At 41.4% G+C, this 26,075-nt stretch overlaps 1 protein-coding gene across 1 annotated transcript; it reads right to left on the bottom strand.

Moving 5' to 3' along the window:
* Window positions 1–5,096: 5,096 nt before the first annotated feature.
* Window positions 5,097–16,937, bottom strand: chrnb5b (cholinergic receptor, nicotinic, beta 5b; the record flags this gene model as incomplete). Its single annotated transcript, XM_079167058.1, has 6 exons — window positions 5,097–5,237; window positions 6,359–7,349; window positions 9,698–9,807; window positions 10,075–10,119; window positions 10,260–10,405; window positions 16,886–16,937. The coding sequence occupies 6 exons, from the start codon at window positions 16,935–16,937 to the stop codon at window positions 5,097–5,099; spliced, it is 1,485 nt and encodes a 494-aa protein (XP_079023184.1).
* Between the last annotated feature and the right edge of the window lie 9,138 nt (window positions 16,938–26,075).

Genomic DNA, 26,075 nt, shown 5'->3' with positions numbered 1-26,075 from the left:
AGTGGTTAAAATAGGTTTTCCGTTGCTTATAGAAAAAAAATCAAATAGTTATGGCCTTACTTTGCTTCCACACGATAAACATGTTCACTGAGCGACAAGAATTGATGCCACAGACAAGTTAAATTACAATCCAGACTATAAAGACAACAACTTTACTTACGTGCAGAAATCTGCAGTGTCTCTTTTGACCACTAAAGAGCAGCAGCAGGCACCCGGAGCTGTCAGCAGGTAGCAGGCTAGAGGACATATTTATTGCTCCTGCAGGGACTTTAGAGTGACCCCTGGGCTCAGTTTAAAAGCATGTAAAGTGTTTGGAAAAACCTCTGCATTTGTCCCCTAAGCTCAGCAGCTCAGCGGCTCAGAGGGGAGGATCGATAGCATCCTGACTCAACTGCACGGCAGCTACACATTCTGTAATGCAGTAATGTAGTTCATAAATATTGACCAGAGAGCTGGAATGGCAGGTATACATCCTAAAGGAATGTCCTGTGGAGAATAATGGCTGAGATAGAGGACAATGGCAGACTACAAGAAACCGATCACACTGCTGACATTCACCATGCTGCATCCAAGGTTTAGATATTTGCAGATTACAATTTGCCATGCCCTTCCTGTCCTGACCATGTATCTCCACATTGGTGATGTTGAATTTGATTTTCAGATGACCTGAAGGATGAAGTGTTCCTTTACAAGTTGAGAAAAGCCTCTATACTTCTTAAGCTAAATAAACCATTCAAAACCCTCTTTAATCAGCTGGAAAATGCAACGTCACAAAGCTGAAAACAGGGTTGTGTTTCTTTTTGGAGATATGTGGTTCTCACAGGACAACAACGCCGTCTTATAGAATACGATGCATTGCATAGATTAAACTATGGAAAAACCTTAAATATCTATAGTAGTAAAGATTAATCATACGCATTAATGCACCAGTGATATTAATCCATATAGAATTAGATTGAATTGTCAGTTAAACACTGACAGGGAGCAATGTTCTGCAACATTTTTCTTTTGATACTTTAATTTTGCTGATTGTACTTACACACTTTTACTCAAAGGACCTGTGTGTATGATAGTGGCATTTAGCATTGAGGCAAATATAAAATAATAATATCCAATAAATACAAGTTTGAATCGCATATGACTGCTTGTCTGCCTCTGAGTGCCGTTATGTGTGTTTGCATGCACATTATACATGTCTGCATGCATGTGGGTTTGTCTTGCGGAGAAGACGAAATGCTTATTGATCTCTGACTGCAATGAAGCGGTTAATGTCGGGTCCTCTGTCGACCAACCAGAATGCAGCGGTCTTGTGTCTCTTGTTTATGACCGACCTTTATCATCCGTGTCTCCCTTCATCATTCCGTATTCCTCCTCCCTCACCCGTCCAGTTTCATCTCCTCCGTCACGCTTCATGATCGGACCTGGAGACCAACACACCAACTCTCTCTCTGGCTGCCTTTTCTCTCTTTTTCCCTAAATGTTTTACTCTTGAGAAATGCAGTTATCTTCAAGGAGGTGGTTCACTGCAAATACACACATACACATTCTAATTATCATGAGTCATGCGTTTTGTAAGCTCACTCTACTACGTAGAGTCTACAGTGTGTGTTCAGACAGATATAGGTATAAATTGGGTGTACGCTGCTTAAATCCAGGACTATTTTAACCCACAGTCAACAAACTTGATGCCAGAGTAAAGTATGTCATCTTTGAACAACTAATTAATTTTTTTCCTGCCATTTAAATTATTTTCCGGACCAGATGAGAAGTTTACAGCTAAAGAATTCAAAGCCTCTTACTATTTGAAAATAGCTGCAGCTCTGGGTGGATTGATAGGCTTTTGAAGTAATTTAGCTTCATTTTATTTTAGTGCTTACAAGTAACTGAACTTGTGGGTACCTTTGTCCTGCAGAGGACAAATATGGTTCATGTCTCTGTGCAGCAAACACCAGCATTACTTGGGAATCAAGATATTGGTTTCAGTTTGAGACACACTCTCTTTTTTAACTGGAAATTCGAAATTTGGTATACCAAAAAAAAGATACCAGAACAAATACATAGAAAATGGTGGCAAATTAATACTCTCTAAGGTTGTAAATTACTTGATTAGCTAATAGATAATTCAGAAAAGTATTGTAAAACTCCAGAGAGCGTTCTAATAATTGACAATGTCACAGGAAGTTATGGAAATTAATTAAATTGGTTTGGAAACCAGAAGAATGGGACACATACACACCACATCAGCCCTTCTAACCCACCCCACCCTCATGTGGCCGCTCTCTTTATGGAAATTGATGCAGATGTCAAGTACCTCATTTTTTTGTCATACGAGGGGGGGATGGGGGCACAACTCTGAGCTATAATTGCTGAACCCAACTCCAATTCAATGGCTGTCACTTGTCTGTAGGATTATGTTGCTGTTTAACTCTGTGCGTGTGTGTGTGTGTGAGTGTGTGTGTGTGTGTGTGTGTGCATGTGTGCGTGCGTGTGTGTGTGTGTGTGTGTGTGTGTGTGTGTGCGTGCATGTGTGCGTGTGTGTGTGACTGATCTGATGTTGGCTAGAAAATGATGATGCAGCAGTTTCATTGCTGAAAAGCATCTGATGTACTCAGACCTTAAAATATTCACATAATACAATTTTTACCGAATGCTGCCATTGTTGGAGTGACATGTAACCAGCAAGCTTTATCTGATGCTTCTTGCTCCTTCTTAGGTCTTCACAACATAAAAATGTCACAAATGTCAGTAAAGCAGCTACTATCTGATAAGGAGGGGAAAGCTTTATAACACATAAGACTTTACAGATTTGTGATTATGTACATGTGTGTATTCATTCACATGCAGTGTCCCATTAGCAGCTTAAGCTAACAGAAGGCGAAGTTGCAAACAGATACAAGACTGTCTAATGAAGCCTTACTCCGCTGACTAACATTTAGCACTGGCCCTGGAGAGTTCACACACATACACAAAGAACACATACACTATAGAAACTTCTGTCCAAAATGCCAACTGCCTGGAAATTGTGCTATGTTTTGAATAATATCAGCATGGCGGAAAATGTGCGAGGTGGGAGAAAAGAGCATTTAGAACAAGGTGGTACTCAAATAACCTGTTAAGAGAGGAAAAGATGGAGGAGAGATAGTGAGTGAAACCTCAAGAAGAGATCAAACGAGACATGTTTGTAATGTTGAATGAAATAAAAGAACCATGTTCATGTGATTCACCAGGTCTGCTTTTTGCTTTCATTTCTCTTTATTGATCCAGTTATCAAGACATCAGCTCCCATCACAGTCCCTTCCTGTAGTTCTCAGCAATTATTGTCTAGACAGACACAACTCAACAACATGACTGGCCAGTGGGAAGAAACAGGAAAAAAAAGTATGTTTCAATCCATCCACAAAAAAAAAATCAAAGATGAAAGAAATCAATACAACTGGATTAGTAGGCGTACAGTACACCCGCTCCTTGGCTAGCGTTGGTAGCAGTGACACACACGTGTGTTATGACGGTGACAACCTTTTGGAAATCATTTTTTGACACAAATTCAAGTAACGTCTCTGAGAGCAGACTGCGATAATCAAGCATACAATATGATGGAAGATGAAGCAAGTGAAGAACCAGGCTGTTTGGCTAAGTTTTGCCCAGGTCTGTGTGTATAAAATACTGTACAATATTATTGCTGCTGGTTTCCTCGGTGATGGATGCTGACGAGCACTGCTTTGATGAGACATGCGTTTTTAGCTCTGTTGTAACGTCCCGTCTTCATTCTAAACATGGCTGCTTTAAAACATCACAACAGCAGCTTGTCATACATCTGATCAGTATTATTATCAGTATTATCAGTTCACACAGGGAGGTGTGTTTGAGGATAAAAACAGGCTGGTCACCCCCGTACACACTCATCCATTATTATTTGAGCAGTCCAACAGTTTTCTGTGTCCCCACTCGCTCTCATTTTTAAGGCAAACATTAGAAATTTAAGCAGTATGTGTGCTATTGGCAAAAAGACACAGGGAGGTGATCCTCTTCCAAGTATGTACACAGAAGGGATTCATCTTCTCCTCTGCAGGGGATGCATTGGCGACGTGAGGCCGGTATCTCCAAAATTAGTCTTCTTGTGAGTTTGTGTGGCCTTGTTAATCTTTGGGCTCATGGTCTTTTTTGAGGCAACGAAATATCCCCAATAGCGTCATGTTTGCGACATTAGAATTTGATTTAGACACAGAGAAATAAGAGCAAAACCAAGTCTGTTCAAAACAGAAAAAGTCCTGAGTTGCTGTTGGCCAGATAAACCTTTGTGAACAGTAATAGGAGTCAACACAATGTCAACACAATTTCAATTCAACAGTTTAAGGTAATGGTTTTCTTTTTAAAATACAGCTACATTTCAATAATTGGAGACTGTGGATTTATATTAATCTCAAAGAAAGAGCATCCTGGCTGAATGGTGGTTTAACTTCATGTTGTGAATTAAAAGATAATTCTGGTTTATTATAAATTGGGTCTTGTTTTCATAGCTTTGTCTAAAGCTTCTTTTGATTATTATATTATTGAACTCATCAGAAAGTGTTTGCAGTGTGCACGTACAACTGGGTAAGTTAGGTAAGTAAAATCGATCTGTAAACTGTGATTTATGTTACAACAGACGTTTTAGGTTATAAATGTACTGTTTGTCTTAGTTTTGTCATCCAAATGAGTTTGTCTATCCCGAGGTTTTAGGGGTGTCCTGGTAACCAAGTGATAACTAGCCTCAGTGTTCCCAGAGCTCCAGTAACAGTATGATCTCCATCGCTGTCCACTGAATGATGGCCACACTATGGAAATGTGACCCAAGTTTTCATAAACCAGAGTTATCCATTAATTAACAAAAATAATTAGATCCCAGTTGGTGACAAATGAGTGGAGCAGAGGGTGGCAGGACACATAAGTAAGGAAGGGAGCAGGTGGAGGAAGAGGGCTAAAGTGAATCATTATAATTTCCCAGTGATCGTGCGGTGCGAGGCGGACATGTGAGTACATATGTTTAAAATCAGAGCTCTGTTTCTGGGGGGCAATCAAAGTTCATGATGACGTTTCAGCTTTTGTTTGCGGTCCATCTAATCAATAATGGGGGTGTTGTAACTCTGGAACAGAGGCTGCATGAAGAGGCCCAGCGTCCCGACGACGCACACAAACACAAAGATCCACAGGAAGAGACGGTCGATCACCATGGCCACGTACTTCCAGTCTTCAATGATCTGTAGAAAAAGGTTAGATTTTAAATGTTGCCACTGTTGTGTTGCTTGTCCTGAACTGAAGAGAACTGATTTGTTTGTTTGTTTTTGCTTTTTGCTTATCAACTTTTGTGCAACTTTTGGTTAACATTTCTAATATCACATATTATCTAATGATGTATTGGCTGAAACAACAGTGTTGCTGTGACATTGCTCTAACATAATATAAAGTGGTACCATTCACAACTCACTGAAATAGAGTTTTGGATGGATTTGCTCTGATGGCAGGCACTTTGTACCATAGCTGCTTTGGACTCTGCCAATGTTGTGGCTGATTTTCCTCATGCTCAACAGTGTAATACATTTGACAACAAATCACATGCTGTGCAAAAGAATCACCACCGATGTACAATATCTTTGCATAACTGACAGAAATTCACAATGATAAAGTCCTAAATTGAGCTATTGAAAGATAACTGAACAAAACACAATCATTTCCAAAACACATATGATGGAGATTACACAAAGTAATCCATCACATAGCATAGGTGGCACAGCCTAATCCATCCAAAGGTGATGAGGTCATTAGAAACGTCATATTGGAGACATGGATGCCTCTACCAAATTTGGAGCCAATCCATCATGTACATTTTGAGAAGTGTCCCTGCATTATTGAACATTTTGACCTGCCCTTGGTGCTAAATGGAAAGTCAGAGGATCAACAGTCATGAGGATCCATCCTCTGGACACCATGAATGTCTGTATCGAATCTAATGGCAAACCATTCAAACGTTGTCGAGACATTTCACCCAGAACCAAAAATGTCAACGTTATGTTGGAGGTCAGAAGGTCAGGGTATCACTAAAGTATTTAGGATTTATCTTCTGGGGACTATGAATGTCTTTCCGAAATTCCTCGGCAATCCACATTTGCTGAGATATTTCAGTCAGGACCAAAGTGGTTGATGGCGACCAGCAGACATTGCTATTAATTCTGTATACAGGTAGCCATGCTGCTAGTGTAAGATGTCCTATCTTTAAGTTTGTGGCTATACTGCCACACATCTATGAATAGTAAAAAAACAAAAAAACAACAACAAGCAGGTTGCACATTTTTTGACTTTTGACACGTGCAGATACACCTACCCCTTCATCATCATCCTCGCTCTTCATCTTCTCAGCAATGTAGCGCACGCCATCCACCGCATCCTCCGTGTCAATGTTGCACTTGAGCGTCATCCTCTTCCTGAACTCTGTGTTCTCGGACAAGTCGCTGATCTTCCAGCCGTAGCGTTTGGCCGAATCCTCGTTCACAAAGAAGGATGAAGAGCAATCTGCCATTCCTGCAGGACTTCCTGTTCCTCCGTCCGCTCCACGCAGCCTTTGGTCAGAGTATGAGCGCTGCTGGTGTTTTTTGCGGAACTTCTCGCGGATGTTTGAGCTACCGGGTCTCCGCATGAAGAGGTAAGAAGGGAGCCGGTACAGGAAGATGCGCTTGACCCAAGGAGGCATGGTGTGCGTACTGGGGGACCGATGGTGCACGTTGAGCACGCAAACGCTGGTGACGATGGAGAAGGTGACCAGCACCATTGAAAACATCAGGTACTTTCCTATCAGAGGCACTGCTAAAGACGTGGGTGGCACAATCTTTGAGATAAGTAGTAAAAACACAGTCAGGGCCAAGAGGACAGAGATACAAAGAGTCATCTTCTCACCACAGTCTGATGGGAGGTAGAACACCAGAATAGCCAGCGACGTTATCAGGATGCAGGGAATGATCAGGTTGATGGTGTAGAAGAGAGGTTTTCTCTTGATAATAAAGTCATAGGTGATATCCAGGTACCTGATGTCATTAGGATCTTCATTCTTGCGTCCAGGCAGTGAAACAATATCCCACTCACCGCTGGGTTTGAAGTCGTCACGTGAGGCGAAATCACTGAGGAGGATGAGATCAATCTCAGTGTGGTCATAGGTCCAGGAGCGAAACTTGAGGGTGCAGTTCTGCTGGTCAAAAGGGAAATCACGGACTTCGATTTTGCAGGCCGACTTGTAGATAGCTGGTGGGAGCCAGGCCACCTCGCCGTTGTTGGAGACCACGGCATTGGAGTAGAAGGAGACTTCATATGTCCCATCAGCACTGAGAGGAGGAAAAAGGTAGGAGGTAAGCAAAAAAAAAGGAGAAAGGTAAATTCAGAGCACTGAAAGGGAACGTGATTACTGGAAGGATCATGGCAAGTCATATTCAGAGACTATCCCTCACTCATTCAAACAAACATCTTTACCATCTTCACATGTCCTTTTACAGATACAAACACTTAAAGGAACTAGGTGAGGAAGTCAGAGTTGAACTGCTGCTCTTTTGCATTGAAAGGAGCCAACGGAGTTTGCGTATGTGATAAGGACGCCCCCTGGACTCCTGTAAAGATATTCAAGGCATATCCATTTGGGAAGGTCCCCCTGAGGCATTTCTTTGGGTTTTCCGTACCCCTCTTCCACACCTTCAACCTTACTTAATAAGAAAAACTCTACGGTGCGTCACTGGTTGAAATCTATGTAACCTTTTGTTGAATCTAATACAATCCTGAGCTAGCTCACTGTTATAGTGCAACTGATTACAGGTTAACAACATCCTCAGTGTTGTAGCAACATCATCAAGCGGCTAAGAGTTTGAGTAAACACATTTTCTGTGCTGACTAATGTTGAGAAAATGATTTTTATGACTGTTTCCGTGTTTTTGCAGAGGTGAGACATGCAACAGTTATGTTAGATGAAAATTAAAGAATGTGTGATTATCATCTCAAGGGAGGAGCTCAACCTGTGACACATCACAGCAACATATCAACAACTACCCCCCCCCCCCCCCCCCCTCACCTCAAATCTGCTGAGACTGACTTTTTTTCCAAGGCTGAAGGTAATGCATTATAGAGGAGTGGCCTATCAATTATAAAGTAGGTCAGGAATCTAACCATCACACTCGGTCTCTAATGCTTTGGGCCCTGCTGTGAATATGCAGACTGATTAAAAATGCAGAGGCCCCACCTGCTTACTGCGACCTCTGGTCCCCTGCTCTTGGCCAGAGACCTCGACCTGAAGTCATGAAGCAGTGCTGATCCTCTCCTATCGTTTTGCCTCTTACGCCATTATGCTCTTGTGTGGTCTTTAGCTGACCAGCACCAGCAATCTGTGTTCATAAAGGTTTAATGCCTATCACTCCTTTATAAACTGTGGGGTAACACTGCTGACCAAAACACAAACGCTACATCTTCACACAGCTGTGAGCGTGTCGCTTTCTTGACCTTGGATACAGAAGTTGAGAAAACAATCAAACCACCAGGTTCATTTAGTAAATGTTTTGTGATTTTTTTGTAGCAAGTTGAGATGGAGCTCATTCTAACTGCTATACTTTATGTACAGTTAGTTAGTTTACTCCAGTGGTTCCTAACCAAGGGATCTGGCCCCTCAAAAAGGTCACAAGATAAATCAAAGGGGTCAAGACTTAATTTGTGACAGTAAAGTGATTTGAGACACAAAACAGCACAAGTACTCTTTTATTAACCACATTTGCATAATAAAAGTTAGCTGTTAATATCATACGTAAGAAACTAGCAGATGGACTAGAAAGACCCAGGTGTTGAAATTCATGGGTGACAGATGAGGTGAGGCCCAAAAGCCTTTGTGTTTGCCAGCTAACGCGCCAGAGGATAAAGGCAGTGGGACTCATTTCTCCTTGAATTAACTCATTACAGCATTAACATTCTCGTGTATTGATTTTTCCCTTGCAGCTATTTCAGAGAGCAGCAAGATCATTTTTAGATGTGCAAACAAAGGGAAAATGTTCTCACATCAATGTTTTGTGCATTCCTACTTAATGTGCAAAAACACAAAATAATGTACGGGGATGTTGTCCCTTTTCCAGAGTAGTTTGAATGTACAGTAAGGGTGTTACGGTACATTGATTTCTAATGACGCGCTATGATTTGATTGCATTGATCCGGTGTGCATATTATAATCCATATTATGAAATGTAGTGGAAACATTTGAAATTTGTCTTGTTGCTGCAGGCCATTTGCTGTCAATAATACATGTTTTTTTTATGTAAATGTTAGATGTGATCACTTGACGTGGGCATCGGTTATCAAAGGTGTGACCCAATGCACCGAAAATGCACATTTTATAACTTCAATATGTGCCTGTCTCGTTTTCTCCGTAAAACCTGTGATCTCTAATCCCTTAAAATATCACTCTTCATCATGAGACAGTCGGGACAGTGTTAACAAAACATTTGGGTGGCACTCATTATCCTAAAAGAGGTGGGATAATAAACAAGATATAAGAGGATAGAAGGAATAAGAGGATATGAGAAAACATTTTAGGAAAATGGGGCTTTTGAATAAAGTTGCTCACTGTTGGTGTTTGGTCCTCTTTTAATCACTTAGTTTTACACAAAGGCACACACTCATTTTGTGTTTCACGAAGCCGACATACTTGTTGTAGAGGACGATGTCCGGCAGCCAGATGTGTTGTGACGGGAGCCGGATTTTCTTGATTCCCTCGTACGCTTCAGGGTCCCACATTAATCTGTAGTCATGCCATACCTGATAAAGAAGTGCATACACATGCCCATATAAGGAAATAGATTCATTCATCGCACTCATCTCTATAGCCACCAGTCCACACTCAATACTTGGGCCGAGCCAAGTCCTTACGGACTGAGCTACTGCGGGCCCATAAACATACCAGATTGGTTGGATATCAGTTCATACAGACAAATTCACATACTGGTTCAGTTAGCCCCTATTTGGCAAGACAAAGCATTTTAAACAGACGGACACAAAAACAAGAGCACGAGTGGGGACACAAACCTGACTGAGCCAGCAGTTGGTGGTCATGATCTGCTCCCTCTCATTCTGAAACACAGACGGGAAGAGGGAACTCATCCAAACAGAACAGTCTCCACCATGTGTGTTCCTGAATTACCTAAAATGAGTGGGATATGCCTCGGTAATAACAGCACATGTGGATTTGGATGGAGTGTGTGTTTCCTCACCACGTTAATCAGCTGGGCCAGAGACACCTGGATGTAAATGGTGACCTGCTGGCTGTTGTTAACAGCTGGTCTGATCAGCTTGTTGTAGCGCTCTGGTGACAACAGGTGACCCACCAGTCGTTCCTCAATCTCCGCACACAAGGCAGCTGTACACACACATACACACACACACATTTTAGTTGGAAAGCAATGACGTATAATGGATCAGAAAGTGTATCACATACTAGCCCATTGGTCCTACACAGAGGTAGCTAACCATCTACCATGGGAGTCAACAATCTGCAGGCTGGAATGAGAAACGCGCAGACTGTTTGTTCTACATTGTTTGGCTCCCCCTTATCCACATATATGTTGTATAGGCTAGTATGCATCTGAAATCCACACCATTACAAACAGCTTAAAAACAGTCCAAGCCAACCTGCAGGAATTATGATTCAGAGGCATTGTGCATTTCTGACAGCTGTGATCTCTGCATCTTCCGCTGTATTTGACGTTAAACTCTGAAACTGAACATTTCATGCAAAGCAAAAGAATAATCATTTTGTCAGCATCAAAAAACTGAATACCCATATCTCTTTCGCAAAGCCTCAAGGGAGCTATTGCAGTGTATTCCATTTCATAAAGCTACAATAATTCTCTGGTTGTTGTGTAATCTCATTCTGTCGGACACCTTGCCAAAAATGTGGAACTACAGCCCTGCACAACTACATTACATGACTTCCCTAATGTTATCATCTCAGTGGAGTGCGTATTGAGATGATGCACTCATATCAGGATGACAGGATGTGTTGAGGGTGCCTCTCATTGAATAATGTGTGAGTGTCTTAAACAATCAGGTATGGTGACTGGACACGTGTGGAGGTTGATCTCAGTCCCTGACTCAGTTTTATCTTACAGATGTGCGTAGGTAGTCAGAGTGTCTGTTTCTAAACCTTGAACTTGATGCAACCTTGAGTTCAACTTTCCATGCAGGGATGAATCATCTAAAAGAGATGTGACGTAGTTAGATGGAACAGTCCTGAAAGAGTGAACATATGCTCTTATGTTAGAATAAACTGTGCAATCACTTATTGGCTGCCATTTGTTGATCTTAACTACTTCGACCTTGTTATGAGCATTGATAAAAATCCTTGAAGAAATTCCTTCAATAAATGACACAAGTTCCCTGATCACCGCTTTCTCTTGGTTCATATTATTTAGTCGAACGAGATTATAATGACAAAACCCACAATAACAGAAGCAAACACAAACATACACATATGAACAGAGAAGTAGTTTGTGAAGCGATGTTTAAATCTCTTGCCGTGAGGTCTCACCAATTAGATCCTCAGATGTAATGAGTGTGTAATGGGAGTAATGGGAGTAATGAGTGCGTGTGTGTCTGTGATCTGTTTGAGGTTTGAGATCACAGACATGACGTAACGGCGTATTTAGTGTCCCACACATGAACACACATGCAAAAATACTCTATACCTACCGACTTTCTACCCAAGCTGTTCATATATTGCATATTGCATGTCAACAATGCATGCAATATGCAGTGACATGACAATAATGAGTCAATTCAAACAGACACATATGCACACACACACACACACACACACACACACACACACACACACACACACAGCCACCGCAGGGCTGATTTCACCCATTTAAACATCAAAGAACAACGTCTGAATGGGTCACAGAGCTTCGGTGATGGTGGGTGGTTTGAAACATGGATGTTGCCAGACTTTCATACATTTTAAACTTGTGAAAAAAAATCCTTTGAGTTGAGTCCCTTGTTTTTTGGCTTGTTTATTAAGAAAACATGTTATGTCTCCATATCTGCATAGCTTCTATCCCTCTATTGAAAATAAAAATGTCAACCTGCTTTTCTCCCTTACAAGGCAAAAGGCACTCTCTGTCACAGCCGCTTTCATTTAAAAGCCCTTTCTCTTGTGTTTTGTCTTGTACCTGTTTTCTTTAATTTATTTTGTGGCCCTTGTTCTCTGGAAGGATCTGGTGACCAACTTGTTTGTTCTCCATAAATAAACTTGACACGACTGTTGGCTATTGCTTTCCTGCTTCCTGGACAATATAAACCGGATGGTGAGAAGATAGAAAACAGACAGAGGTGGACTATAAAGCAGCTTAATTCTGTGTATATCACAGCCCATCACCTAACTGCCTTGAATGGTCTCAGCTGCAGAGTTTGAAATTATCTTAGCGTGTATAACAGTTATATGACAGCTGTGTTAAACTTACGCTTAAGCACACGATTTTCAGTAGAAGATTTTGTTGTTATAGGCAATATTCATATTGAAACAGCTGTGCAAACAATTCTGAACCGACATCAGCAATATACTTGTGTCCAGGCATCTCAAAACTGTGCAGTTGGCAGCTTTTGACAACTATGACTTTTGTTTATTTTGGCACTTTTCTTACACTGGTTTTCAGCATTTCTATATATATATATATATGTATGTATATATCGCCAAGATAAAAATGTCTTCTGAGTCTGATCAAACTGAAAATTAGAGGCACTGAGCTTTAAAGGCGGGTGCAGGAAAGAGAGATGTATTCTACACTTGGTCAGTTCACATTAACCTCCAGCAGGCCACCGTTTGAAGAGGAGACTGAAGAAGTGTCCGACATCTGAGCAACTCTGACATGACACTAAACCTCAAGGGCGAATGTCCTAAGAGAGCTCTGAAACCCAGAGCTGTGTCTGTCAGGATAAGACAAAGAGAAGGGATGGAGACACATGCGAGAAGAGGGGACAATAGACACACACACAATACACAAAAAACAACCGCAAGGAACGTGGGACTAAACAATTCCCAGATTAGTATAATCATCTGATTAAATGAATTAGGATCATGCTGTGCTATGGTGATGAAATCACAGTGATTCATAAATGTGTTGAATGGGATCAAAGCCAATATCTGCAATAAGGGTGCAAACTGCTGCATAATGGCACACAGGTTTCTTATATTAATTAAAAGAAAATGGTGTGAGGTGCCTGGGAGTATAGACCACACACTATAAATCCAGTTAGTCGGCTCATTGTTTCAGCTTTATTTGTGCTTTGATTAATTCAATCAAAGCCTCAATAAAAAGCTAGAGTAGCTAAACCACCAAGCAGTGACAAAGTAGATCATTATCAGGAATCTGTTATAAATGTTATTGAATCATTATCTGTGACGATCAAATGAAACAAAGTAAATTATGGAAAACATATTTCCATTAAGCAGAAAGGGGCACTCTACTGATCGCACGCATGAAGTTAAGTTTACTTGAGGAGTACTACTCAGACTTAAACATCATTTGTATTTTATCTCGCGCTGGTGACATTGATGTCTTGCAGAAAGCCGGCGTTATCATTCGGCGGATCAAGTTTGAAAGTCATGGGCATTTACCGGGCAGAGAGCTCAAAAACTAAAATAATGACATCGGTTGCATCATGCGAAATGTAGAATTCTGTGTTTTTGACCCATATGCACTCAAATTCAGGATATCTTGGCCTCTGCTGCATCAATTTTTACCATTCTTTTGTTTTCCCCTCACTTTATAAACGTGCAATATTAAATCATTGCCATTTAGGTATTTTTGTATATAATCCCAATTTATCAAATCCTTAACCAAACCACCATGGCCAGCAATGTGTTTTTTACTGTAGAGGCTTCGGCCTTTTTCTGCGAGAGAGAAGTAGGAGGCGTAGTTTTGTCTTAAAAATGTAAGGAGTGTGGCATAAAGATAAAGCCAGCACACACTTAATGAGCCTAGTGGAAAGGACTGAGGAAGAGATGCAGTATGGGCTGTATAGAGTAATGTAAGGGTTTAACAGTAAATGCTAAAACGAGATGTGTATGTGGTCGATGTATGTATACGGAGCATTAGGGAGTCTACCAGCAGGTCCCATCACACATGTATGCACGCACACGTATACACACACTCCTCTCCGCCTTGCTGCGCTCTCCACACCTTAATTATTCATCGCCGCTAAAATAAAAATGCCATCATCTCACAAGCAGACACTCAACCACAATCAAAGATTACTCTCCAAGTTCTTCTAAACCAGATCAAATCACCACATAGTCTCCATCACAATATATAGAATTCATAAATTGTGACAAAAAGCATTCAGAACACACTGCTATATCGCTGCTGTGTTTGGGTGATGCTGATGGATGGACAGGCCGTGTTATCGGTTCGGTGTACAGAGAGAAAAGCATCCAAATTGTGCATCCTGTAGGTTATTTTTTAGGGTTGTGAATTATTCAATGCCTTGCCATCTGGGGTGGCCTTTCTAAGGCCAAAACAATTTAGGATTCAGCTGTCTTTGGCTTTGCTCAAAGAACTGCCTGTATCAGTCACGTTATAAAAGACACCCACGTGCCTCTCATATGCATACACAGCCACATGGTCAAGTTACAGTAGACGTTTAGCATTGCTCACAGTGTATCTGCAAAGAGATGTTGTGTTTTTTTTGTATCTCGTGGGCCCTGCGATAGTGCGATAGTCTGGCGACCTGTTCAGGGTGTACCCTGCCTTCGCCCAATGTCAGCTCCGGCCCCTCCATGACCCTGAACAGGATAAGCGGTTAAAGATAATGGATGGATGGATCTCATTGGATTTCTGTTGGTTGATTGCCCTCAAACTTTTCATCATCACAGACAATTTGTCCTCAGTCTGTGAGGATAAAACCAACTGTTCTTTTACTACAGTCATTTTCTTTATATGTCCTCTCCCTCGAGTCTTTCTGTGCTGCTTTGCTCTTTTCCTCTCGGCAGTGACAGTAACAGAAGAGAGACAATGGCAGCAGGAAAAGTGGCTTTCTTCTGTCCTCAGCTCCCTCAGGGTCACTCTCACATGTAGCTCCTGCTTAAATGTGCAGCACTCTCTGGCTTTGAATTACACATATCTCTATTCATCTGCCTCCTTTCTCTCATTCAACGAGCAACATCCAAACAAGTGTGCCCCTGCAATGACTAATACTTTACTATGAAGTGTTGACTCACTGATGCCAAGCCCTCTTGACACATTACACATTTTCAGTTATGAGAAAGCAGTTATAAAGTCATGAGAAACAACAGCAGGACAAAACTTAGAGCTGCATATTTCCGCCCACCCACAGGTAAAGCTTCACCCGAGGGCGACAGAGAAGCAGAGTCAGGGTTGTCACACACAGATAGTGTGTTTCCCCCCTCTTGCGCTCCTGGGCATTTTGTAAGCTTTTAATGAGAAAAACATCTAATCAGGTGTAGCTCGAGCACACATTGGCACATTTACTACAGCTGGTTGATGCTGAGAGAGACAGAGAGGACAGGAGACAGGGGGTGTGTGATGAGCAACTAAATATGTCAGATAAGTTACATAATAAGAGAAGGAGAGGAAGAATATAAGAAATGTGCCATACAGGAAGTGACAGAGAGTGGCACAGAGAGTGACAGGAGACAGAGCGAGACTGAAATATGTCCCAACAAAGTGGCTGCATGGATTTAGTCGTTTTACTGTAGCTGCAAGGGTGAAGTTACAGAGCCCCTGTCATCAATGCGTGTAGACAGAGCACAGGTGATAGTGAAAGAGTCATAGAAAAGAGACGACGTTGGATATGTTAGACAAAAAAGAGGAATAAAGAGGTCAAAGAAAGGGGAATGGGAGAGGGTTTGAACAATAAGGAGACTCACTAAATGTGAAAAATTCACAAAATGTGGAAGGCCTATAATTGATAACTTGATGTGCTCGCTAAATTAATACTCTCTTTGAATAAGCTGTACGTTTTAGGGCATTTATAGCATCTGAAGTCGACACAATGGGTGCTGGGGTTTGCCCTGTTGAGTGCTGCAGCAGATCATTCACTGACAGCTTGAGATCCCATTACAGCACCATGGACAGCTCCTCAGACAACGCTTCAATTGATAGAATCAAAAGAGAAAATATTTCCACTGCACATAATCTGATAGAGGCGCACTAAATTAAAGTTAAGGTACTCTGTAAAGAGGGTCCATTTAGGTCCCTGTTACTGTAATCAGAGGACACTGACACACATTGCAGGCAGTGAGGGCCGCAGATAACCATTATGTGATATTATCAAGTGTGTGTGTCCGCAATAAGACACCATCCAACAGGGAAAGGGAATGTGTGCAGCAATGCACCCTTCTCCAGCATCACACCCATGCAAGTATAAAACAATTTCACTAGAACTCCGAGTTTTTTTTTGTAAAAGAGGAGTTAGTTAATTGAGGCATGCTGTAAAATCACGTGTTAAATAGACTGGCAAACGGAAATGCCATTATTTCCCCCACTGGCCTGCTTTCCGATCTCGCGTGTTGTTTGTAAGTTAAAATATGACTTAAACATAAATAAAATAAAAATAAAAACTCACAGAGAGCATTAGGCTATTTTTTTTAAGCTAATAGGGTGGAGGTGTGATGTTTAGCTACAAAGCACACGTGGTATTCAATTAAACTCCTAACATTGGTAACACTTCCCAGACCTGTTATATATACATATTAACTGCCATGCACAGAGCCCAGAGACAGTGTGACACAGGGAGACTCTTACGCAAAGTAGAAGCCCCCCTGTCCCGTCCTGTCCCGTCCCGTCCCGTTCCGGGAGGATTTGAAAGGATTACTCACTTGCCACGGTGAGAACCAGGAGAGCCAACGCTGCTTTCACCGGGGCTGCCATCACTTCCTCCCCTCCAGTGCGACACACACACACGAACACTTACAGATGGAGAGCGTTTCTCGCGTGCGTTTTCTTCTTTTTCTACTCCCGATGTGAAATAAGTAAAGAGTGAAACAAAAAAAGAAAAGGCAGGCTGGATTATAGCGGTTTCATTGCGAGGGATTTCGCTAATGACGGCCGATAGCTGAGGCTTGGAGGCATTGAGAGCAGCACTGACTGCTGTCTGAGCCCACAGAGAGGGTGGCTGGATGCTTTCTGCCAGAGCGCACCGACTCCACCGCTGGTCCTGGAGCTGTGATTGCGCGCAGCGGAAACCGGCTGTAGTGAACAGAGCCCCCCTTAATTCTTCTTGAGCGATGCTAATAACGTTTTCTTCGGGAATATGGGCCAGGAGCTAGTGGGGATACGCCAATCCTGTTATCACCGAAGCGGCCATTCTTCAGATAAAAGATTTAAGCGCCCCGGTGCTCATACCGCCCTGCCCGCCCAGCGCACTCCCCGTCGGGCGTCAGTTTCACTCTCTGCCGTCTTGATCGACACAGTGTGACATGACAACAAACAGAAAGCGATAAGACTCAGAAATCCCCCTAGGGAGGGAAGACATTTAATACCCAACAGACATTCAAATCAACCTTATCTTCTCTAATCAAAGGAGAAATACCCTCATTAAAAATGCACTTTAAGTTAATTAAAACACACTTTTAAGCTCAGCAGCTACAAGAAGCCAAAACGGGGTTTTTGTTGTTGTTGAACTAGTGGCTTAAAGTTCAAAAAGAAAACGATATCGCTTTCACGTCTGCACTCTGTTACCTAGTGATAAAATAAAATCATTAAATCCAGAGACTGAATTTGTGAAGAAGCAGGTCTTTGCAAGTCATTTATCCGCATTAAGCACACTGTGGTTCAGCTGTAGGAAGCATGAACACGTTTAAGTGCTGGCACCCTGTCACTTGAAATAGAAACAATCCAGTAAATGTGATGTTTTATGGATCCCTATTTGGCAATTGTTCCCTGTGTTTCCCCACCACCACCATCACCACAGGGAGGTCAGGGTCAGCTAGAGGACACCAATAGAGTGCAGCAGGGATGATGTGTTTTTAGGCCGACCCAGAAGTTAGCATCGAACTGGTTCCCTCACAAAAAGCCAACGGGATTCTTTCATTGGATTTTGTATTACTGCAGAAAATAAGCTTTGAAGCAAACAAACATTTATTATACTTATACGTTTTGTTCAGCAGGATAATATTCACAAATGAACACCGTGATTTTTATTATAAACAAACTACACCAGGGTCCCATAACTCCACATCATGAACACAAAGCTAACGACAGACTAGTGCTTTGCGTGATGGAGTTTAGTAGTCTCATTTACCCACTTTCAACTGCCTTTTTAAAACACATTAAAGCTTCTAAATTCACAAGTGGGTATTTACTGACAGATTTTATGTCATGGAACAAAGATTTAAATCTCTTAAGCTTGAGTTAATCACAGACCTTCTTTCAAGCATCTGAGACGAGGGAACCGGATGTGCAAACATGCTACCTCCTTTCCTTCAGCGCTCTGTAGAGCTGGGGAAATTGAGTGTCTTGCTCATGGACACTTCAGCAGCATAGATCCAAAAGAAAGCCCTGTGATCAAGAGGCTATAAAAGCTGATAGCCACAATCTCAGTTATTCATCAAATCATTTGGTTAAATTCATCAAAACATAAATATTAGGCATCGTAATAGCAATAACAAGAGCAAAACAATAACTGTTAATCCAATCTGCCTCTCTGCAGCTGGCCAATTACAGTTTTTCGTTCATCTCCCCTTGAGCTTCATGTCAGGTGGGAAGTTAAAGGTACCATGACAGGCAATACTTTGTGTTGCGCTCTCATGATGTGGTGAAGCAGTCTCAGCTGGTGGGCCAGATCAGGCATATCAGGGGAAAAGAGGGGTGTCTGTGTGTGTGTGTGTGTGTGTGTGTGTGTGTGTGTGTGTGTGTGTGTGTGTGTGTGTGTGTGTGTGTGTGTGTGTGTGTGTGTGTGTGTGTGTGTGTGTGTGTGTGTGTGTGTGTGTGTGTGTGTGTGTGTGTGAGTGGAAAGGCTGCAGGTTCCCTCAGTCTGCAAACGTCAATGTGATATAACTGCCCCAGAGGTCCTTTTGATGATGTGAGCAAGAGAGAGAGAGCAGTAGAAGGACATGGCCTTAAATGTGCTTCACAAAACAACTCTAATTATTTCACTGTGTGAACACAGAGGAGGAAGAGGAGGAGAGGAGGAGAGGAGGAGAGGAGGAGAGGAGGGAAAGTATAAAGAGGATGCCCATCAAAAATTGTGAAGAGGATATTTGTTTTGTAAGTTTGTAAGTTGTTGTAATGACTGTGGTCATTTTTTGAAGAAGATGAAATATTCAATGTGAAGAAAAAGGTGAGGAGACTGTAATAGTTTCACTGTGTTACCAAGAGTAAGATGAGAAGATTGAAACCCTTCTCTGAGAGAGGCATCAATATACTCATCAAACTCTTATCAAACAAGCAAATAAGTGCATTTCCCAAAATGTTAATCTTTTCCTTTAAGCCTCACACAGACCGTGTTCCTGAGAGTTGGAAAAAGAAGCAACGCCGCCAACTTCCAAACGAGTATTATGTGATTCCTCTCTAACGTGTGCAGTCAGGAGAAGATGCAGGAACACAGAGTACTACTCTCACCTGAACTTTGGCCTTACTCCTTCCCCCATACAAGAGAGGCATTTTTTACGGTTTATACATTCATTCACACACACTCCATAAAATTAACCTCTAGTCGCAGCTTCAAATGCAACCAAATTGTATTATCCCCCCATCACTCCCCATTACAGCCACATGCGAGCATCCGCCTCCCAAAGTCCCCGCCCGTCTCTCCTAATGAGCATTATCTCTGCATCCTAAAAGCAATGGAGAGGAGCAGAGGGAGGCCAGATTTAATCAGGGCTACTTAGAGCTCGCTGTGGGGTCTGCTGGGGCTCAGAACCAGCCAGCAAGCACACACACACACACACACACACACACACACACACACACACACACACACACACACACACACACACACACACACACACACACTCAAAGGATAAATTCGAAGAACACTTTGTACCCATATTTTGTAAATATTAACTGATAGCTTTGATTGGCAATATTACATGCATTGCACGCCCACAAACAGACACAGACGTAAACAGGCTTTTATTAAAGCACTTGTGAGGACGTAAACATTCATAATTTATTTAGCCTTATTAGCATCAACTTACATTGTGCTACTAGTTTAGCATTTACTTACAAAAAGTACAACTTTATCATTCTAATTATGTCACATTCGTGTCATATGGAAGTTATTTTTATTGCCAGTTTAAAACTTGTAAAACTCGTGAAGGCCTTTGAGTCAAGCTATTTATACAGCCCAATATCACACATGTGCCTCAAGGGTAATTGTACAGCTTATGATCTATCATCGGCCCAAGTTTCAAGTCTACAAATAGATACTAGCATAGCCTCCTGAAAGGTAAAATATCCACATAAAAACATAAAATACTCTCATTTTGTAGATAGAAGTCAATCATTCAACCGTTAAACTAAACTTTAAAAAATGTGCAATACATAAAAAACCTGTTAATTTGGTCACATTTGTTCCTCAAAAGATAAAATGCTTACCTTTGGTTTAGTCTGGTAGTCAAAGTGCTGAAGTGTTGCACATTTGCATAATGATTCATCAATTCATTTCCTGCAGCAATAATAATCTGACATCAACCAGAGCCAAAGCACTCTGTCAGCATAAACAAATGAACCACACATTGTACACAGCTCCATATGTTTGTGTAATCTATGCTTACACACAAACACACACTCTACATCATGTTACTCCTCCTCCACAATGCTCCTCCGGGTAAAACTCACACACACAGCAAACTCACAACATCTGCATCTATTTCCCAACAGATGCATCATCACATTGTATATAATTTCAGTGGATTAAGTTTGTTTAGTTTACTCTTCTCCAAAGCGCCTCCACACCAGCCTTTCATCAAACACTCTTGGGACATTGTGCCCTGGTGAAGTGGCCTAATGTGGCATTAATGTTATCATAAATCCATATCACTAGGGGACATTTGTATCTTGGACTGACAGTATGAGATGGGGTTTTCTAAATCCCAGCCTGTCACCGCTGGTCATTGTCCTGCTCCTTTGGGGCAGAATCAGTATGATGGGACCTCCAAGATGTGTAGTGATGAACACATCTCATCATCTGTATGTCTTTCTAATCTTTGTTGCTGCTTCATCATTGCTGGCCTTCAGTGTTTGTCTCCTTTATTTGCACTCTTGCTCCACTTTTGTTCCATTTATGTGCCTGCTCCCTTTCCCACCTTCTCTGATCTCCTCCCTGTGTTCCTCTCCCTACATTCGCTCTTTCTTCTAGAACCCTCTCCATACCCTGTCGCTCTCCTCTCATCTCCTTTGAACCAAACAGGCATATAAACCCCTGCTGAGCTCCCAGTGGGTGGGAAAAAAATGTTGGAAAAAATGGCAGGACTCTTATCAAGGCTGAACTCTGAAGCCTGACTGTTCTGACGGGGCCCGCAGCCTCAGAGCATGTCTCCATGCTGCTTCTGAGTGTCCCTGCTGTTCTCATGCATCATGGCTGATTTGGTTTACTGCAACAATGTAAAGGAAGGTGGGTTTCTGTGAGACCCCAAGGTTTGCACCAAACACTTTTAGATGTCCAGGAAGTGAGCAAATTATGTTCTGATTTTCAGGATTTCACGCATGCTGTCATCCTACTGGGGTAAGTGTTCATATTAGAAATCATGCAACATTGCACCATTTTTTTGATGCGGAAAATCCACCTCATAGCAAATTATTACAAGTAGAGGCTAATCAAATTTTAAAACAGTCTTTTAGGGTGTGCAGGGTGTACATGCATGGCCAAGTGGGCCAAGAAGATTCAGCCACATAATCCAGAGGCAGCAGCAGCAGCAGCCTGACAGACATGGACCCCACAGACATGAGCTGTTCAAGAAATATGACAGCGTTACACAATCCAGCATGTTCTTATGACACAGTCGAGGTTTCTTGTCCAGAGATGAGCGAGGAAGATGAGGGGGAGGAGACTTAAGGAAAAAGCAATTAGCGGTAACCGGATTTAATTTACAAAAGCATGATTGCAATTATTTTACAATACTTTTACAAGGCGGTGTTTTATAAATATATGCTTTGATATTAAAATGTCAAAGCAAACTTGATCCATTTGTTCCTTGATTTTAGGGGAAATAAATCCAATACAGGCTGATAGTTAAGTGATTTACATTATGATGACTGGATGTTTTGTTGAAAGTTCAAGCCTAGCTGTATTTAATTTGACAAAAAAAAATGCATACATGATAGAGCAGACAGCCATTAATGGACAGGTCAGAAGTGTGTGTTTCATCAGATGAATACACAAAAGTGGAGGTTTGCATGCACACATTTTTTACGTTATGTGTGTGCCTGTGTGTGTGTGTGTGTGTGTGTGTGTGTGTGTGCCTGTGTGTGTGTGTGTGTGTGTGTGTGTGTGTGTGTGTGTGTGTGTGTGTGTGTGTGTGTGTGTGTGTGTGTGTGTGTGTGTGTGCCTGTGTGTGTGTGTGTGTGCCTGTGTGTGTGTGTGTGTGTGTGTGTTTGAGTCTATATTCTCGTAGTTGGCTTGAAAGGCAGGTGTGGCTTTACATTTCATACTTCCAGGTGCACTTACATGAACATGAACACTCATGAATAATAAAGTGTTCCATACTGTCGCTCTTCTCCTGGAAAGACTCGATAGCAGTGAACCAAAGCGTCGCCTCCATTGGTGGATTGGTTGCTCACTTGTTGCTAATTGAATTAAATAGAAGATGATTCAAAGGCCTGAAACACTATTTTTATGCTAAAAAGATGCTAGTTAAAAACATGCTAGTTAAAAACATTTTGGCAATAAAATGAATCGCAAGGATAACTTTAGTAAACTATCAATAAATCTGCTGATTATTCTCTCGGTTAATCAAGAAATCAAGAATTGTTTTGTCTATAAAGAAAATAATCTAAAAATAAATGTTCAGCCAACCAAGAAAAGAAGCAGAAACCATTTTCATAGCTTTCTTTTATAACCCTGTATGGATTTAGCATATTTTCTACTAAAGACTATACACGTTATAGGTGGACCTGTCCCCACTGGTGAATTGGTTACTCACTCGTTGCTAATTGAATATAGTAGATGGCAAGATTCAAATGTCTTCAAGCAACATTTCCCCTTCCATTGTAAATGAGTATGTATATAACATTTCTGACAGCGCTGACCTCAAAAGCCAAAGAATGGCGACAGGATATACAGTTTACAGTACCAGCATTCACATGCAGAATTGATTGCAGAAACAGCAACCATCTCATCTCAATGTACATTAAGTATCATCCAAGAGGCATCCATGTCAGTGAAAAACATTGAGCTATAGTTGACTGGATTTCCAGCTCCTGTTTTTGGCACCAAGCTTACGCTTGGCTGAAGTGGAAAAGTTGCAACGTAGTGCAATGGAAACAGACTTGGCAAATAAGTCACGATGAATACACGATGATACATGAAGCGTGTGACTTTAATGCCCGCTGAAGAGAAGAAACCTGCTGGCAGATGAAAACATCAGAACTGTGTGGAGCGATGAGGGGACAGTAATGTTACTCAAATTACTATAAACATCAATAAATGCCACATAACGTTTGACTGACACTCACTTAATCTCGACATATTGTTGCGGACTCTTCTTCTACAACGGTTCATTGGCATCCGACTGGAAAATTAGCGTCACCAGCTTTTTATCTGGATAAACCAACTCCTAATAGTGGCTTAATGAAAGTGGATGGAAACGGGTAATTAGCATTTTCCTTTGCAGATTTAAAATGTGATAAAAATGTGTGGTACATTTGAATGGACACCTGACGAGTGTCATTCCATGATAAATGGGGAACACTATCTGCCACTGAATATTATAGCCGAATATGATTGAAAGCTCCAAAATAGATGGACCTAGAAGCAAGATTGTTTTCTCAAGTTCAAATGCAGTTTCTGGTGTTTGCTGTTGCAGAAAAAGAAGTGATTGAATTGACTGCAACTCTCCCTTCAATTCTTCAGTTTGAATTAAGGTTATACATTGTATTTTATATGATTAATCTGTCTTTCCAAATTGATTGAACAGCTTGGAGAACTGGGACTGATTGACTCTAGCATGTTCCAGATGAGCTAGCATGTTCGCGGTTAGCTTGTTAAACTACAGTTCAACTAGCGAGTAAGCCTATCGCTACATTAACAAGCCTCTCTTAAGGATACACAGATATACTTTAAGACATGTGTAATCAAATATAACCAAAAAAACATACTAAATTACGAAAACAAAGTGTGTGTGTGTGTGTGTGTGTGTGTGTGTGTGTGTGTGTGTGTGTGTGTGTGTGTGTGTGTGTGTGACTCAGAGGTTTGCACTCTGTAAAGTGTTATGTCACCATGACTCAGTCCGTGGCTGACCTCAGCACACCTGACACAGGCTGCTGCATGACTAGCGGCCAACAGCTTGTCCTGAAACTACACGTCCACGAGCACACGCAGACAAACAAGCAGACAAATGCACAAACACAAACACCTGCACACACACACACACACACACACACAGACACGCACACAACAGGTGAGGGTGGGCACATAAATAGACACACAAAAGGGGACAGAAAGCAGAAGTTCAGTTGGGCATGTATCTAATAACACACCTTTTCTTGAGAGGAAAGCACAACGGTGAAAAAGAGATCTTAGTGAATTTTCTTTTTTTAAATAGATAAACTTGTTGAGATGAATTTGATAGTCACAAGAACATTTTTCTCTCCACACACACTGGAGAGTGTTCAACAACTCAATTAAAGGGAATGGACGTAACACTTTTAAAGTATTTGAAAGCAGTTTACTCAATTATTAAAGTCTCACAGGACCATTAGTGCCCCTGTAGCACACACTCTTTTCCTCTTCCAATAATTACTAGAATTGTGAATTAAGGAGTAGGATGTGTCTCTTATGCTTATGCTGCTCAAGCTATGTGCACACTGAGTCTGTAGCATGTGATACAAAGGTAATTTGACATTATTAATTACTTGCAGAGGCCATAGTGGTTTAAGTTTGCCTCAACCGTTTGTCAATTCTCATCTTTTTGGCACTGAATGGTTTTCAAGTGGTAGCAGTCTGGGTTTCTTGAAGGATATTATAGAATTTGATGGTTCATTTCTGAATATTAATCAGAACATGTGAGATTAATCACCTCATGGTGAGCTGGAAATAAAGTGTGTACACTGGATGTTTGTCGCCGTTTAAAAAAAAAATTTGGTTTTAATTGCAATCCAAGTCGGTAGAAAACCCAGATCACCTAAAAAAAGGATTTCTTTCTTTGTGGTGTTTAGACCTTATGTCAGTTATTTTTCATCAATTCATTTGTTCACAAGGCTATTGAATAAGTTGGGTCTGTTGCTCCTTTTCCTGTTACTTGTCATGACACGCATCTCACCCTGTGATTGTGGATGTGCAATATGTCCGTTCACTGCACCTTGTCTGGTGCAGTATGAATTAAATAATGTTTTCTTATATTCTTATATTTAATATGTTCTACTATTGTCTATGTATCTATCTATCTATCTAATATGAGATAGAAATTGCACCAAAACAGTCAGGCTCTCTCAGATCTCTGTGGAGTTACGGCACATCACTGTCAGAAGGTGACTTATGTGACTCATATTGGTTCATGTGCTACTCTGACCTGTTGGCCAACCCTTCTTGGATACAGAAAGCAATACATTTCCATTTTCATTGTTTTAAAATGTCACCTTGGAGCAGGCACAAATACAGCTATACATTTTATTTCCATGGGCCGACATTAAACCCCAGAATAAATCATCAAGGCAGTTGGCGTCAGATGTGCTGTTTGGTGTCTTCAATAGAATCACATCAATGGAGAAACCTGATGTAACACCATAACCATGGAGAAGGTATCAACAAGATATAGACTTGGCTGATATGGCCGAATTGTCGAATCTATCAAAATATAATTCTACAATGTGAACATCAGTCACATTTGGTGCAGCACAGGCTTTATA

This window comes from Pholis gunnellus (assembly GCF_910591455.1).
Source record: "Pholis gunnellus genome assembly, chromosome: 10".
Taxonomy (NCBI): domain Eukaryota; kingdom Metazoa; phylum Chordata; class Actinopteri; order Perciformes; family Pholidae; genus Pholis; species Pholis gunnellus.
This window is presented reverse-complemented; position numbering and strand designations above follow the sequence as displayed.